The sequence below is a fragment of the Falco biarmicus genome, chromosome 2, assembly GCF_023638135.1.
Source record: "Falco biarmicus isolate bFalBia1 chromosome 2, bFalBia1.pri, whole genome shotgun sequence".
NCBI lineage: Eukaryota > Metazoa > Chordata > Aves > Falconiformes > Falconidae > Falco > Falco biarmicus.
Window position 1 is genome coordinate 38,011,127 of NC_079289.1, and position 17,335 is coordinate 38,028,461.

The 17,335-nt window shown below is 34.6% G+C and overlaps 1 protein-coding gene across 5 annotated transcripts in view; it reads left to right on the forward strand.

The window, feature by feature from the left end:
- TDRD3 (tudor domain containing 3) overlaps positions 1-14,731 on the forward strand; it is a 109,069-nt gene extending 94,338 nt beyond the window's left edge. For all 5 annotated transcript variants that reach the window (XM_056327451.1, XM_056327452.1, XM_056327454.1 and 2 more), the window contains 2 exons: positions 10,418-10,554; positions 14,485-14,731. In XM_056327451.1, coding sequence (XP_056183426.1) covers positions 10,418-10,537 — 120 coding nt within the window. In that variant the 3' untranslated portion in view covers positions 10,538-10,554; positions 14,485-14,731. The remainder of the gene's footprint in view (positions 1-10,417; positions 10,555-14,484) is intronic.
- The last annotated feature ends 2,604 nt before the right edge of the window (positions 14,732-17,335 follow it).

A 17,335-nucleotide genomic window follows, 5' to 3' on the forward strand; every position in this document is an offset into this window, starting at 1 on the left:
ATGTAGAGGTCCTGACTTTCAAGTTAAGATACTGTCTTTTTATGGGGCCATTCTGAGTTGCTTCATGAGCAGTTTCATTTTTAAGACTTTCCAAAATTGCTGTGCCCCTGCAGTACCTGTAAGCAGTTTTGTTTTGTTTTCTAATTGAAATTGTGATATATTTGCTTGTTTAAATTTTTTTTGTGTATTTACTTAAATATCTTTTACCATGTTGTAGTTCATAATTTTTTTGTACAGCTCATCATTCACAAGTAAAATCACATAGCATTTGTTTATTGGATATACGTATGTGTGCTTGACTTTGGGGATTTGTATGCCAAATTTTGTCATGAGTAAGTGTGCACACAGCATTTTGTTTCACCTAAACAGTTTCCAGATGTCACTGCTTGCTTGTTTAGGTTTTGATTATGTTTTCGTTCCCTAACAGCAAAGCATTAAATAATTTCTCGTAGTATTACTTAGTGTTCTCTTTCTGAAATTTTTGTTGATGGAATTTTCTTATTACATAGTAAAATAAGTCCAGCAATAGAGCAGATACTACACACACACACACACACCCCCCCCATATGGAAGCAGATGGTTTTGCTTACAAGTGCTCTTTAGTGCAAAGGAAGAGAATGCTGAATTATTTTCCCCAATCTGCGCAAGTGTTCATTTTTACTATATGTTTAGGACTCTATCTGTATTATGAGTGTAAACTAGATCTTTCCAGAGGTCTTCATTCAAAATTGATGTTCTCAAAAACTGGATGAATACTTTATTTATTTAAAAAAAAAAAGTTGGGGATGTTGGGGAGGGGGAACAGCTGACAGTTGGGAGGAGGGATAGAGATGGATCCTTATATTGCTGCTCCTTTCTGAAAAGTGGGACAATTACTCCTCGTAATAACATTACTCCTTATGGCACATAACTCCTTATAGTGGTTATAGTTAACTGATTTAATGTTACTAAGTTTATGTGTTTTGTTGAAAACATTTCCTGTTCTAGTTTGTGGCTTTCTTCTTCCTGAATTGAGAAAGCTCAGTGTATCTGCTGGTTGTGTGTTATTTGTATAGATCTCCCTTCATTGTATCTACCTTTCTTTTAGAAATTATGGAAAATAAAACTTCAAATGTTAGTTTGATATTGATACTACTCAGTGTAAAAGCTATTACTAATAGAAGGGATATGTTGTGAATGGGTTAAATACGTATTTCTAAGGAACTTTTAAAATTAATTGGTTTTTTCTGTATGGAGAACATAGTGACAACTTGCAGGAGAGTATGTTTGTTTCAAGTACAAACCTCACAAGAAGAGTTGTACGCTTATTTTATTATGTGCCACAGGGAATACTGCAAGTATGAATAACCTATGCAATATCCTTAAGGTGAACAGATATGCTAGCAAAATGTCTGTGGGATAATCTTGCCCAAGGCTTACATTATCCTAGTTTTATGGAAATGTGGTTGGAATGTAGTCTAGTTAGAAAACAAATGAGTGCTTTGTTTTCAGAGTTGAAGATAAAGAAATGTCTGATTACAAGTTAACTCTTATTTTTTCTAGTGATCTCAGATTTAGAGTATTTTATTATTTTTCTTGTCCATCCATCTATTTTCCAGTTCTTGATTATTTTTTTTTTCTGAAGAATTACAAATTTTCTGTCACTTGGTATCTAATGTTTATTGCTTCACTCAAAAATGTTAATAGTGTATGTCTTAACTTTTTCAGGATTGCTGAATCACTTATAAATTTAGTATCTTAAATGAGCGTGTAATAAGGCTTTAGTTGATAAATTGCTGGCATTGAAGAATGCTTTGTAGAATTTTACAAAAACTGGTCAAGAAAATGTAAAATTATTTGACTTCTGATGTTTGGTTAGTAAAAATCAAAAGATTTACTATTTGTTTATGGCGTAAAGAAAAAACTGTGCCATCCTGAAATTTTTGTTTTGAAAATGAAAAAGCAACTGATACTATGGCATAGCTCCATACAACCTAGTTTTACATACCGTAGTTAGGAACATATTTACTTGTGACCTGCATGTGTTCAGTGGAGACAAAGACACACCCTCATAAGGATCAGTTCCTTTTTCTAGGTGTAAATAGGGGAAACAAATGGTTTATATGTGTTTTGGTTCTTTTGTTGTTGGTTTTTTTTGTGTGTGTGTGTGTTTTTTTTTTTAATGACATTTCAGCAAGTTTGTTTTAATGAATTGTCAGTAACTTTTGGATTTGATTATTCCTGCATTAGGATAACCATTAACTGAAGTTCTCTGTTGCATGAAAGGCGATGTACAGCACTAGAAGGTATTGTGTCTTATTTGTATGGTACTTAAAAATCCCATACAATTCGAGAAGCAGTAGAACAGAGAAAGATGGCACTATTATGGTATAAAATGTTACATAAATGGGTAGGAATTATTCTGGCTGCATATGGAATGGCAACAAATGATAATTATATACTTGCAGTTCAAAGTCTCAGGAGGTTTTTAGTAAATCATACAGTACTATCCAGCAAGTTAATTGTATCATTTTCAGGACAATTAAAGTTCTCTTTAAGATTTTGCAGTAAATCTCTGGGTAGTTTCCATAATACATTTAATGTTGCTATTTCTGTCACCACTGTCTTGTTACAGTATACTATAGTATTTTGCTACAGTAAAGCTAAAGCTAAAAGCTTCAGCAAAGCTATGGATGCTTTTGACATAAAAGTCAAATCAAGTTACATATGGAATACTATAAATGTAGTGTATACATGTGTATATCCTTTACAGTTGTTTATCCTGCATATCCTTTACAGACAGAAAATAATGCCAGTGTATCAGTGTAGTTGGTAAGAAATATCTTTGAAGTCAGATGTAGTCTTTACTGCTTATGGAGTTGAGCTTCCTTATTGGAAGTGGACAAATTCATACTGCCTTAGGCATGTACTGTTACAGAAATTTAAAATTAGATTGATTTAAAAGGTATGGATAAAATTTACTTCAAAATCAAGGTATTTTCTTTTTGAGCAGACCTTACAGATTCTTACCAATTCAGGATAGAAGTGTGTTGCTTGTAAAAAGAAATGTGTTTAGACAATGATGCCAAACATGGCCCTATCACGTCATGCATGTGATATTTTTGTTTTCTTCCTGTTTTGTTTGTTGCTGTTTCAGAGCAATGCAACTGTTTCCATGTTACAGTAGAACCTGGTTAGTCTATTGGTTAAATACCCTGTAGTTCACCAACTTGATGGTTGTATCCAGAAATCAACACCAAAACAGTACTTTCTCAATATGAGAGAGAAAAATTTGAAAAAGCACGTGTAAACATTTTCTTTACATTTTGGGATTGTTGTTTTGCATTTAAATAATTTAAAGATGTATTCTTGTTGTTCTGTACATCTTCTATACGCTTTTCTAAGAATAGTCTAAATAGCAAACAATTTCTTATACCAAACAGAAGATAAAATGTTTATTTTAGATCTTTGTCACTTCAGTAACCTAGAAATATGTATATGGAGAAAGAGAGAAAGAATGAGAAAGAAAGAACGTAGCTTGAATGTCATTGTTCTGGTTTTGGGAGGTAAAAAATGCATATGGCCTTTCATATCTCGTGTGATTTTTTTTTTTTCCCCCCCTTCATTCGTGATTCAAGAATGAAGAAATACCTGATCCTTTATTTTTGAATTATCTCTGCCTTTCTCTCACTTCGTTTTCACAGGTGCCATGTAAAGTTACCAGTTCTATTAGAAGCTAATGGTTTTGGTCTTTAGGATAATTTAAAATTAATTAGAAATCTGGAGAACCTATTTTAAGTCCTAAATGTCCTTACAATCCATTGCAATGATTTTAAATTTTAAAAACTGTCATACTGTTTTTAAGTTTTAAAAAAATCAGAGCAAGTCATGTTTACTAAGAGAACATAGAACATAGAACCAATGAACTCTATACTATAAAAATGGTTCTCTGTTAGAAGGACATGGATTATCATGTGTGGGGGTTAACTTAAAAATGAAAAAGTCCTGAGTAGGGTTTGTTTTAACTCTTTGTGTTTTTAAAAAAGCAAATACACATGCATTCTGGTAAGAAGGTGTAAGTTCTACTTCAGCTTATAAGTAAGTATCCTCCTCAGAGATACTTTTGGTTGTTTTTAATCAATTGGTTCTAATATCAGAATCTGTTTCACACACCCATAACATTTGAATAAGGGCAGACTAATTTCCCATTCCATAAGATAAGTTTAAGGGAAAAGAGTGACTTAGGGGTATGATTTCATGGACTGAGCCGATGAGCAGCTGTTGGCTCTGGGAGAAGCAAGCAGTTCTTCCTCCCTAGTTCTGACCCTCCTGCCTTTTGAACCTGCATTACTTTAAAAATTGCAACTGTACATGTGAGCAAGAAAGAGAGAGGAAAAGTATAAATAAGAGTGTTGAAAAAGTTGAAGAAGAGAAAGAAAAACAGTTTTAGTAGCAGGACATTACATTGGTGCAACTGTCTATGGCACTACAGCCCATGTGTCAGAATTGGTTGTAAATTTGAGGGTGTAACATAGTTGATTCCTTTGTTTAGTTACAAAAGTTGTAATTGTAGTGTTCTGATACACTTCAGAAGATCTGGGCAAGTTAATTAATATCATTAACCTTCTAAATGGTATGTTAAAAGGTTAATTTAAAAAACCCTTTTATCATATGATTATTATAACATTTTTTAAAAACTAACATTTTTGATTGCTGTCTTTACAGTTGGTTATGTGTACTTTTAGCCATCAGTGATACATTGCTGCAATGCCTTACATGATATGTGAGCATACTATAAGTATATTTTTCCAAAAATGTAGTTCTGCCCTGACTCCTTTAAAGGCACATTAATAGGGCTGAGTTTAATTATCGGACAGCAGTGAGGAGTCAGCTCTGTGCAGGTCTAGCAGTATAACCTTGAATCCCACTTGTCTTCTCACTCACAATTTAACCCAGAAATTTGTATGGCTGTAGGCCCAGTCTAATGTAAATGTGTTGTGTACTGTGAAAAAAAATGTGAGCATCTGCACTCTCACAAAGATTATTCTGCAAGAAGATTACTGTGAGGGGAACAGATATTTTAAGTAACAAGCATAACTTGCAAGGAAAACGGATCAAGACCAAATATGTTGAATTATTCTGTAATAGACACTTCAAAAATGCTCTTGTCACAATGAAAAATCTGTATTACTGGCAATTTCTATTTTACTTGGAATTTTCACACCTCATTTGATAGTAATTTTTGAAATTGTGCCCTAAAGCTGCTCTAAGATTGTATGAATATTAAAAATGTTACTTTATTTAAATGAAAAATTTTCTTTTTTTCACAGCATCCCATTTTCATTCTTAGCTATTATGGAGTTTGAAGAATCCATTTAAGTATTCAGATAAAGTAAAAGTTTAAGGAAATACTGTAGACACTTTAGCCAGTGATTCCCCCCCCCCCCCCCCCCCTTATAAATAATAGGATATGTAATATATTGCAGTTTAAATATTTAAGTTTAGCTTTTTCTAGTAAACATGAATTTTTCCATATGGCCATAGTGTAGTTGAATTTAATTGTCTAGTTTCTTTTTTTTTTTTTATACATCTGTAAAATCTTAGTCTATTTTTGATTGATACAAGTGCAGGTATGTAGAAGCTGCAAAAATAAAAAAATTAAGTACTCAAGGTGATCAACACTGGATGACAAGGCAAAAGAAGCAAGTTTTAAGAGAGGAATTTAACCAGCAAAACAAGAGATCACTTGGTGTGCTAACAGCAGGAGACAGCTGTTGCCAGCATAGTGGGCAATGCAAAGAGGCATTAAATCTGAACCGGGAAATGGGAGTTGAAATGCACATGAAAGCAAAGCTCATTTTGCAAGGAAGCCAACACTCTTCCTTTTTACTGAGTCCAGCAAGTTTTTCATGCATTGATTACGTGAGTGAAATGAAAACTAAAGCTTTTAAACTGAAACAGTAGTTTGACATTACTGAAATGGAAAATGTCTTCTGCTTACTTTGCCTTCTGTCTCTTCTTTGTCCCATGATTCCTGGTCCCACTCTACTCTTTCATGCCTCCTTGCACAAGCTCTGATGCTCATCCCTTAATAGCCCACAGAGAGCTATGATTGAAAAGCCTTAGCAGTAGGGCCATGGAATAGAGCAGAATTTTCTGTTCATAAGCAGGAATGGACAGAGGTAACTAGTCTGCAGGTGGCAAACGGTTGGAGCTGCTCACCTGTGACTTCAAGCCACAGCCTCAGTGTATGTGAGCAGAACATTCAGCAAAGCTTTTGTATAATGCGTAACTTCTGTCCTGCTCTTTACTGTCATTCACCTATTGATTGTTCTCAGAATTTATACAGTAAGTACTTCAAGGACTCATTAAAAAAAAAGTTTCTGAACAGTTCTTTTGAATGCACTGAAAGAAGTCTTGTAGCTGAAATTCAACGAGAGAGTTTTTAATGAAATATAAATTTACTCTAATATTGTTAATTTTAAGAGTAAATTAATAGTTAAAGTATTTTAAATGCTGCATTTATAACTTTGTTCTGCAGCTATGGAATCCGTTGAATTTTTTTATGTAAAAGCACAGTGGTAGTCACTTGGCTGGACTGAAGTTACTTGCTGATTCACTACATTCAGCTGATAAAGTGTGGTGGTGGTACAAGCTCTTCAGAATATATGGGTCCAAAATGCACTGAGTATGCATATATACCCATTTTACACTTTAGTTCTTGTGTGTCTTATGTGATGGAATAAAAATTTCCAAACTAACAGCAATTTTTTATGGCAAAAAATGTGAATAGAAGATGAAATTCCCAGTGACGTATGCTTCCCTGATTGCCATGGTTTTTGAATACCTGAAGAATGCTGTCCTTCTCCACATTCTCTTTGTCATTCTGACCTGTTACTGCAGTAATTTCTTTGTGCAGTTCATTGTTTGCACTGTAAAACTTTACTTTTTTCCGAAGGATCCGCCAGTTTTTGCTGTCTTTTGCAGTTGTGCTTAGTTGGTATCATTTAATCTCAGGGTACAGAGTCCTAAGTGGGCATTGTGCAAGTACTAGAAAACTCAATCCTGGATCTAGGAATATTAGATAAATAATGAATAATAAGCTGAAAGATGGAGATAATATATGTAAGTTTTTGGAGTGATGTACTAATATGAAACCTCTACTGGTAATACAAGGAGAATGGAGATGATCTGAGAGAGGTTTGTGGCCACCTTTGCTTTATAAAATGTAATCTAGATTTTACATGGATAAGGAAGTAGGAAATGGAACAATTTAGAATGAGTCACAAGCAACTGATAAATTGAAAGGAAGCAGCAAGAAAGATTGGAAAAATAGAGTTGGTGACAAGTTGTGTGACCTAATTGCAAGGTTATAGTGGAAAAAATGTAGGCAGCTGAAGTTTTTAGGTTGAACAGGAAAAACAAGGAAGTGAACATTAGAGATCGTAAGTTTTGCCTACAAAGGGTAGATGCTGTTCCAGAAGAGAGATTGCAGTTTTGAGCATGGGGTGGAGAGATTTTAAAGTGAATTGAGATGAAGGTGACACCCCCCCCCCCCCAAAAAAAAAAAAAAAAAAAAAAAATCCTTAAAATGGAAATAAAATAAAATGGCAACAGAAGAAAGATGAAAGATCAGTGGTGGTGGTGGATTGAGGGTCAGTGATCAAGAAATGGTGGAAGAAAAGAAATGCAAGTACTTGCAAAACAAGAAACAATGTTTAATAAATATATGTCTTAACATTCTCCAAAATAACACCTTGCTAAATCCAATTAGGATTAAATGTGAATACGTGAGACACAAGAAGCAAATGACGATGTGTCATCTGATGTGGAGATGGCAGGCTTAAACAAGGTGATCAGTAACTCTGTGTGGGGAGCCACTGTGCCTATATAGAGAAGTATGGGGGAACATTTGGAAGGTGTTCTGTTGCTAATTTATTCTTACTGTTATTTGCTGCATTGCTTGCTTTCATTTCATTCAGAGGCTCAAGAAAGTTAATGTGGTTTCACATTTCACTCTTGCCTGTTGTAATAAAAATATTTAAATTGGAATGCAATCTGAAGCTTTCATTTCTATGTGTAAAGACAGCTACACCAAAATACAAATGTGTAAGACAAATTCTAGTTTTAATTTGATTTTACTGAATTCAAAGTAACAACATTAACTTTTGAGAGTTAAAGATTTGCTGCTCTAAAAATTTACTCTGATACACTTATTTGTAGAAAGGGGTTGGCTGTTAGAGGTGGGAGGCGATGCACTAAACTATTTAATTTCTGTTCTTTTTGAGCAAAGACTACCAAGGTTAGAAAGAAAAGATTCATGCTATTTCGCTGCAGTCTCTTGAAAACACTGGTATGCATTGCTAAATTTTCAGTTATGCATATATGCCATTTAGTTTTACAGTTCTGGAGAAATCCAAATATTGAGCACGTAAAAGTTCACCAGTTTATTCTTGAAGAGTGAGCTCTTCTATGTTAGAATGAAGCTCTGGCAAAGAATTTTAAGAAAACTTGCAGTTGCATCTTTTGTTACTCTTTTGGCAAATAATATGGAACTATTTTCAGGTATTCGCATTTCTTAGAGTATACTGAAGGAGCTAAAGGTGCTTGGAACACTTGAGGCATCTAGCTTACCTTTTAACGTTTTGGTGTTAAAACGTTAAAAAAGCTTGCATTGTCACTGATGGGAGATTACTTCATATACTAAGCTGAGGGTTTGTACTAGGGCTAACAGTATTGCAAAGTGGATATTTTGTTGTTGTTGTTGTTAGACATCTGCTTTTCTATTTCTTTTTCTTTTGGATAATCAGTGTCTCCAGACCTCTATATAAGGGAATCGATAGTGCTGCAAGCAGTAAAAGAGGTACACTGAGAAGAGAAGTTTCATGGCAGAATTCCATGGTTCTTGGCCTTTGGCTACAGTGAAACTAAAAGATATAAATCAATTATGCTGTATTAAATCATGCTGAAAATCTGTTTTCTTCTACAGTTATTGCAGACTCTTTGTAGTAGGGCTTAATCTGTTGTTCTGGAAATATATCCAAGACCACAAATGTGCCATGTAAATAGGAGACCATACCATGAGGAATGTGGTTGTCTGTAACTGTTATTTTTAAAATGCATGTTTATTGATATTCAAGCTGATTCAGAAAGAGACATTTCTTGAGCAAGATCTGACTTTTCACGACAGAAAGAAACTTAGGCTGCAGATTTTCCTTTCTGTCTCTTACAGTAAGAATTTTACTGCTGTGACTTGTTCACTGTTACATGCATGTTGCAGTCTTTAAGACAGTTCCTGGGTGTTGGAATTGTTGAACTTTTAATGAATCATTTAATGTTCTTGGTTTGTGTTCCTGTATGTTCCTATGTTGTGAATGAAAGGGAATTAAGAAATACATACGCAGTGCTTTTGATTTCTTACAGGATGTTCCCTCTGGACCTACCTGGTCTTTGCTACAATGTAGTATTAGGATATTAAAGAAATGGAAGTATAACTGTTTCCCTGAGGCATCATTTGACAATCATACTTATGTTCAGAAACTTTTTGAATTTTTTTCAGCCTATAATTTTTCCTTCTGTTTTTTTTTTTTATCAACTCTAATGCTTTTAAAATTCTTCTCTACCTTTAATGTGCACCACCTTCAAATAATCCACGATAGGAATGTTTTTCATTTCACTATTTCATGACCAAAGTAAATACAGAGCTATTTTAATCTTTCTTTGTAAATCACTCTCCAGTGCCTTGATTATTTTTGTTGGTTTTATCTCTCAATTCCATGTAATTTGTCAATATATTTCTGGTAATGAGATGCCTTGGAATGAATGCCATATTGAAGTATGTAATTATCTCTCCACTCATTATTTAGAGGTTATATTTATTACTGCTGCACTTAGCAAAGTCATGCCTAAATTGCTGTCCACGATACTTGTACGCTTATTTCATTATTACTGCATCACAGATTTGTATTTACTGCTTCAGATCTGTGTTTCTAGCATGCATATTGCCAGATGCTGTTCCTTGCATTTCCATTTCCTAATTCTTTTATTTCATTTCCCACTCATTTCTAAATTCCCAAAAGCTCGTATTTCTCCTGCTCTGGCATGTTATTGAGGTTATCTTGGTTCTTGAGTTTGTTGTCTGTATGACTCTTTGAAAATAATTTTACTTTAATATATATGCTTTTTTCCTGCAAATATTTAATAAGTTCTGCCCTAGGGATTGAGTTTTGAGATTCTCCTTCTTGTTAGCTTTCCTAGGCTTGAAAAACCCACTCCCATAATGTCAATTATTTTCAGAAGTGGTCATCAACACAGAAATAGCAGTTGCTATGTGTGTAAGAATTCATTTGTGTGTGTGGGGGGGGAGCTCTGTGTGTTTGTATGTATGCATAATGTATTTTCCTACTATTCCATTTAAAACAATGCTGTTTGCCTGCAGGAGGAGGAGGAAGAAACATATGAGCAAACTCTAGAATTCCGCAGAGGAGGTGATGGTCAGCCAAGACGGTCCACACGACCTACTCAACAATTTTATCAACCCCCAAGAGCTAGAAACTAATAAATAAGAAATAAAAGGTAAATATATAATATTGACATGTTATTTATGGGTTTAGATTTAAAAATAAGTAGATCTGGATTGTTCTGTACTTCAGTGTTCTTCAATCTTTGTGGAGTTTGTGAGAGAACTTTCTGCAACTTTTCCAGTATGTTGTACAAGAACCCTCAGCACTGGGTTGCAGATGATGAATATTTTGATCAAAGAAATTACTGTAATCACCATTTTGCAAGCAAAGAGAGAACTTAAAATTCCTAGAAAAAACTTACTCTTTATTAAAAAAAAATTAAGCACACGTGTGACATACTTTCTTTGATAGTAGTAATCTCTTTATAAGGAACAAGCACAGAGCAGTGGTTGCTACACCAGTGGAGACTTAGTGATAATAAATCCAGGTCTCATAATTTAAGTGGAAGTTTTATGGTTGTGTCTTTTTAATTTAGAAACCACTTGTGATCACCTACATGGAAGATATGTTTGGCATATTGCTTCTAATTTTTTCTTGGGGATATTGGTGTATTTATGATAGAAGTTGGATATCTGTTTCTCTGGATTTTGTGGCTGTAGGTAGAGTCTTAACACACCTGTGGGAAGAGGGCAATAAAAACACTTTGACAAATAGCTTTTTAACTTTGCTTTATGTAAGGACTCATGTCAGCAAGCTTTTACTTGATATGTTTTTCACCTGAGAACAGTAGCAAATCTCTCTTTCACATACATTGGACCAACTTTGCTGAAATAAGCAGGTGTAGTCCCTGCTGAACGCCATACTGTCTGTCTCTGTCCAGGGTCCCATATTCTAATTCTGAAGAGCCATTTCTGTGAATAGTCTTTCTATTCTTTTGCTTAACATGGGAAGAAGAATTTGCAACACTAAAATCTAAAATCTGTGTACCTCCTCATTCAATGGCAAGCTCAAGGCCTAGGAATATTTGTAATACTCTGAATCCTAATGGTATACTTGCACCTATACTTTATCGATTAGCAGAAATGAAGGGAATATATATCCTCAGAAAATACACCTGAGATGAACATTCAAAAATCTAAAATGGCCATTCAGATAAAACAGTATAATTATTTTACTAAAAGAATCAAGCATGCTGTACTGCTTTCATTTTACTTGTGGATTGTCTAAATCTTTACTTTTCAAATGTTGATTAAAAGCTTATCCTGAATAAAGAAAGCTTTGTAAAGTTGCAGGCTATTTGGTCTACATCTACAGTATGTCTTTGTTTTGAATCTGTTGTTCATTTCCCCCACCCCACCTCATCAGTTTATTTTTCCAGAGCTCTTTTTAGATCCATTCCTTACCTTGCTCTAGTCTTCCAAGTTCAGGGTGCTTCTGATCTCTGCAGCTTTGGATATTTCTGACATGCAATAATGTATGATTTTGCTTTTTTAATCATATGCTGAAATACCTTTTTCATTTTGGGGAGTACTGGCAATGTAAGAGCAAAATTTATTCCTGACTCTTGCCAAGGTGATAATTATTCTATTTTTGCACATATAAGTTGATTTTTTTCATTTTAAGTGTATCAATCAGTATCAATAAACATGTCATGAGATAATTTATGCAGAAATAGTTCTGGCATGTGCACTGATCTGAGCTCCAAACCAGCTCAGTTTGCTCAGAGGAGTGTCAGTGTGATCAGCCAAATGAAATGTGCTCGGGATACACAGCAGTTAAAAACGAGGGAGATTTTTTTGTGTCTTTAGGTACTATTTTTTATATGTCTCTAATATTACAGTATAAGTCTGGAAAGCTATGTTTTGGCCTTGGTCACCTGGGAGAGGGGAGAAAACAGATATTGAGAGAGAGTGATAGAAACTTCTGTATCTCAAGAAGAGCAAACAAATTGTTGGCAAGTAAGGAACAACCTAAGGCACAGGTGGTTGTTCCTTGCGGGTGTTCTCATACCTTGCTTTGAAGATTCTAACAGGACCCTGATGTAAATGGATAGCAGACTCAGTATCAAAACCTACCTACCATAAAAAATAGTTACAGCCCTTCCCCTGCACCAGTTCAAATACTATTGTTTTCTGTCAGACATCTCCAGATAAAGGTGTTAAATTCAGGTGGTAAGTAGTGTCAGTTAAATAAACCCAAAAACATTTGTCAACAAGTAGCAATGGATTCTTTTTATTTCTTTTTATCGGGGGGGGGGGGGGGGGGGGGGGGCGGGGAATAATTAAGGTGTATTTTGGAAAATGAAGCTGAACATAATTTTTCAGCTACTACTTACTTTAAAAAGTGCATCTTTTATTGACAATATTTTCAGATATGTTCTTATCTTCATTATAATTTAAAACTCGGTTGAAGAGATGAGGTATTTCTTGTGTCCTTTTTTGGCCCAGGACTGTTTACTTCAACATCTGCTAAAGTTAGATAGTGCCAGTTTGCCATCCAAAACTGAATTTACCCTGTGCAGTGTACAACCAGCATTAGCTTAAACCTGGTAAATTTTGGTTACTTTTGTAAGTCTTAACTTTTTTGGAATATTATGCACTTTATCTTCTGCAAAACAAATAGCAAATATTGTAGGAGTTATACATACCTTAAGTAGTTATTACTGTAAACAGCAATTCATTATGAGAAAATCGTGCTTGATAGGAATATTCATTCCCTTTAGATCTAAACATTCAGTGCAGTCTTATTTGGCTGCCATAACTTAATTGTCTTGAACTTTTAAGTGGAAACTCTAAGTAGCTAATATATAATCAATTAGAGTATTTGTGTATTTGATACTAAAATGATTTGCTAAATCTGGCTATTTTAATCAGCTCCTTTATCAGATTCCAGTCAAAACAACAGGGGGTAATGGTTTTAAACTAGAAGAGGGGACATTCAGACCAGATACAAGAAAGAATTTTTTTATGATGAGGGTGGTGGAATATTTAACAGGTTGCCCAGAGAGATGGTAGACGCTCCAGCCCTGGAAATGTTCAGTCCTGATGGCTGGACAGGGCTCTGAGCAACCCGATCTAGTGGAAGGTGTCCCTGCCCATGGCAGGCTGTTTGGACTAGATGACTTTTAAAGGACCTTTCCAATCCAAACCATTTTATGATTTTGTCTTTCTGAAGGGCTTCATGCCACACTGTTCTCTGCTTGAGTTAAGAACAATTGCTGCAGACTTGCAGGAAGTCTTCACTTGGTGTTTATTATGAAGATAGAGCAATAGAGTAGTCATGTTAAGGTGAAGTAAGAGAAGTATGGGCTAGTCAGTGCCCCACCACGGTTGCAGTTGACCTAGAAATGACCATTTATTAATATCCAGCAGTGTGAAGCAGAGAGCATTAACTCAGAATTTTATTAAAGTACTGCATTGAGAGCCCTTCAACTCAGTCTAGGTTGTTTAGGGTATGAGTTAAATACTGTCTTTAAACAGTCTGTAAAATAAGATATTCCTCCTAGAGAATCAAGATATAAGAATTAGAATCTAACAATAATAAAAATACATCCTGAGCTTACACTTCCTGTATAGAATGTCCTGACAGTATGAAAAAGAAGGGGGAACAAGTAATCGGAAAGGAGTGTTTTGAAGTATCGTAGCTTTTGGAGGAGCTTGAAAGAACTGAAGAGTGTGAACTTACGGGTGCTTGGTCGTTATCTGTTTCTTGGGTGTTCCTTTGCAACAGGGCAGAATTAATCTACACCTTGTCACACTTGCTATAAAATCTGTATTGAAGACTTTACCACTGGAGAAGCTGCAATTTTTGTGAGAAGTCATTGCTAGAAAGCATTCTTTCTTTTTATTATACTGATTGTTTATTGCATTGAAATGCAACCTTCTGATTTATGCTTTTAAAGACTTGTGTCTCTGTGAGTGCTGAAAAGCAGATACCTGCTCTTTTGGAGGAAGAAGATGAATGAACAGTAAAGCATGTGTTGCACAAAGAGCAGAGAGTTTTTATGCTTATCTACTGTATTATTTTTTTTTTTTTCATTTAGAAACCACCTCACAGTGGGGAGAGATTCACTGGCAGCTCCAACTTGCTGAAGACTCTAGAAGAATTGCTGTCTTTTTCCAAGTAAACAGGGGTGGATCAAAGAAAGCTCATGTGAGCAGAAGGAATTTGGACCTGACATCACAAGAGACTTTTTTAAAAGTTGTTAGTTATGTGAAGCTGAATACTTTTTACATGTGAGAGGCAAATTGTCATTGCTGCCATCAATAAAACCACAGTGCACTATTCTATTCTTTGCCTTGCATTCCTTTTATTGAGCCTCCATTGTTAGTTAATATAATACTAATGTATCATGATTTTTATTCATTTTGAATTGATTTTGGTTTTAATATTGTTTCTATTAAAGTAAAAGTAAAACTTATATTTTCTCAAAAGCAGACAGGATTGGGCCTTTAATTTAGATTTGAGGCTAGCATTAGTGAAACGTGTTAAAAAATTTCAGTTGATTATTGTACAGTGAAATTCTGAATAGGTTTTGACTGTTTTCCATGTTTATTTTCCAAAGTTGCTAAAGGCCAAATTACAAGTTTGCCTATTAATGTTTTTCATGATCTGTGACTAAAAAGTTGAAGGGGAGAAAAAAAAAAAAATCCGTTTCAGTAGTCATTTTCTAAATAATTTTAGGTACATATTTTCTTTTTAGGAATATTTATATTACAGAAATAGAAATGTTTCTAGAAGGTACAGGAAATTAGTTTAAACAAAAAATAATGCAAGATGCATATGAGTATTTTAAACGTAAATCTGTGTATACATGCACACACCTGCAACCTGTTGAATCGTAGGTTCTAACTTTCTTGTAACTTTAAATTCTGTTTTTATTGTTTCATAGAATTAGAATTTTTTTCACTTATCATTGATGCTTGAAAGAATCTTATGTCAAACTACTTTTCATTCCAAGCTGTATCTTTGAGACTTAAGTGATTATGACAAATAGCTGAAATTTCACTATATCTTTAGCATAGAAGCACTCAAGATCTATGTACCATGCAAATCCCTTCTAAGCTTTATTCTGACCATTTAAGACTGAAATAGCACTTATGTTTTGAGGTAGTTCTGTAAAGACAGAATTCTATCTGACATTGGTATAAATTGTACAATTAATTCTACTGAATTTCTCTCTTGAGTGCTCCTTACAAAATTCTTTTTGGATAGAACCCAGTTTATTTGGATGAAAAGAAGTTTAATATTGAGGATGTAATTGAATGTATTTGCAGTACATAATGTGGATTACTGTCCGAATGCAGTCAAATCTTACCCATCATATAAATATTTTCAGGATAGTAAGGAATCAAATGGTTTGCTGCCTTAGTGGATCCTAAGCGGCTTCTTGAGAATTATAATGCAACTCACTAATAATTCTAAAGAATTTTGGAAGCTTAAACCATGAGCTGTATAATGTTTAAGTCCTTCACTGTCAACTGGCAGACAACATATTTTGTTAGATTTAAATTAGAAACCACTTTCCAAATACTATGAATCATCCTGGTGAGTTCTGCTAAATTGTACCAGAAAATAAATAAATTGTAGATCTAATACATTGGATGTTGGATGCTTTACTTCCAGAATTATTGCTGAGACCACTGATAGCAGCTATTCAGCTTCATAAAGCAGTGCAGCCGTAGCTTCATTTGAAAAAGCAGTTTTGATTTTTCTTTGCAAATAGACTGTGCACTAAACGAGCCCTACAATCAGTGTACCAAAGCAACTTGTGAAGTCAAAATAACTTCGGTGTTCTTTTGAGATTTCATACTTGCTGTAAACTAAATCATAAAATTCAGAAAAATGCAGTCTGATGTAGTGAACTTTGAGAAATAAAGCCTACTTAAGAAAATGTTAAGACTGTAGCAATCCAATGCAGCATTCCTATGTAGTGATTGTGGCATTCTGAAATTGCTACGTGTATCTGCAGCTGTCTCTAGGCAAATTAAATATTCAAGAATGTTGGTTTTCTTTGTAAAACAGTAGAGATGAGGTCCTGGTCTTCTCACTGGTGCTGAGGAACTGGAGAGCCAGAGTAAGCAAACAGCTGGAGAGTTTCCTTGAAGAGACCTGTTGGTTTTGCGTGCTTTACGATTCTGCAATAACTTCTCTTAAAAGCTCTGCCTATTTAGGATCTGAAGAACAGTGACTGAGTAGATAAAAACTATTTGTATCAATGTGTTCTGAAAAGCAAGAATTCATATATTTGTCCTCATTGATTCTTTTATCTGGAAACAACATGATGATGAACTAGGTATGTATATAGATTATTTTCTTGATTTGCATAATCCATCAAAACCACAAATATAATAATTTGTCAGTCACAATGTAGTAGAGTTTATATACACAAGAACAACTTTATTTAGCTTTTATGTCCAGAAAAAGTAATCATGACTAGGAAGATCTTCAAAACTGGTGTAAAAATTAACTTCTGGGTTGTCAAAAGAAAGCTCCTGAACTTTGTGGGGCAACATCCATGTGGTTAAAGAAAAAGGGCTGATGAGGAGCACTGGATCCTGATCACCCACACTATTTACTAGCTTGCTTGATTTCTGAGTCTATTTTGGAGTGTTCTTGACTAGCTGTTTCTAAGACAAACCTGTCATAAAGAACCTTTGCCCTTGGCAGGTGTGACATGAGCCATCTGTGCTTCTTGACCTGTGAACCAGTAGGTCCCTGGTCCATGGCTGTCCTCACTAGGGTAATAGATACAGCTTCTGAGCATTTCTGTCTTGAATTTAGGAATGGAATTTTAATGAGATGTTTTCATTGTCCCTGGACTTGTATACAACATTTTTAGATAACAGGAATTAAAAAAAAGGCAGAATTTCTGGTTTAAATTATTCTAAAAG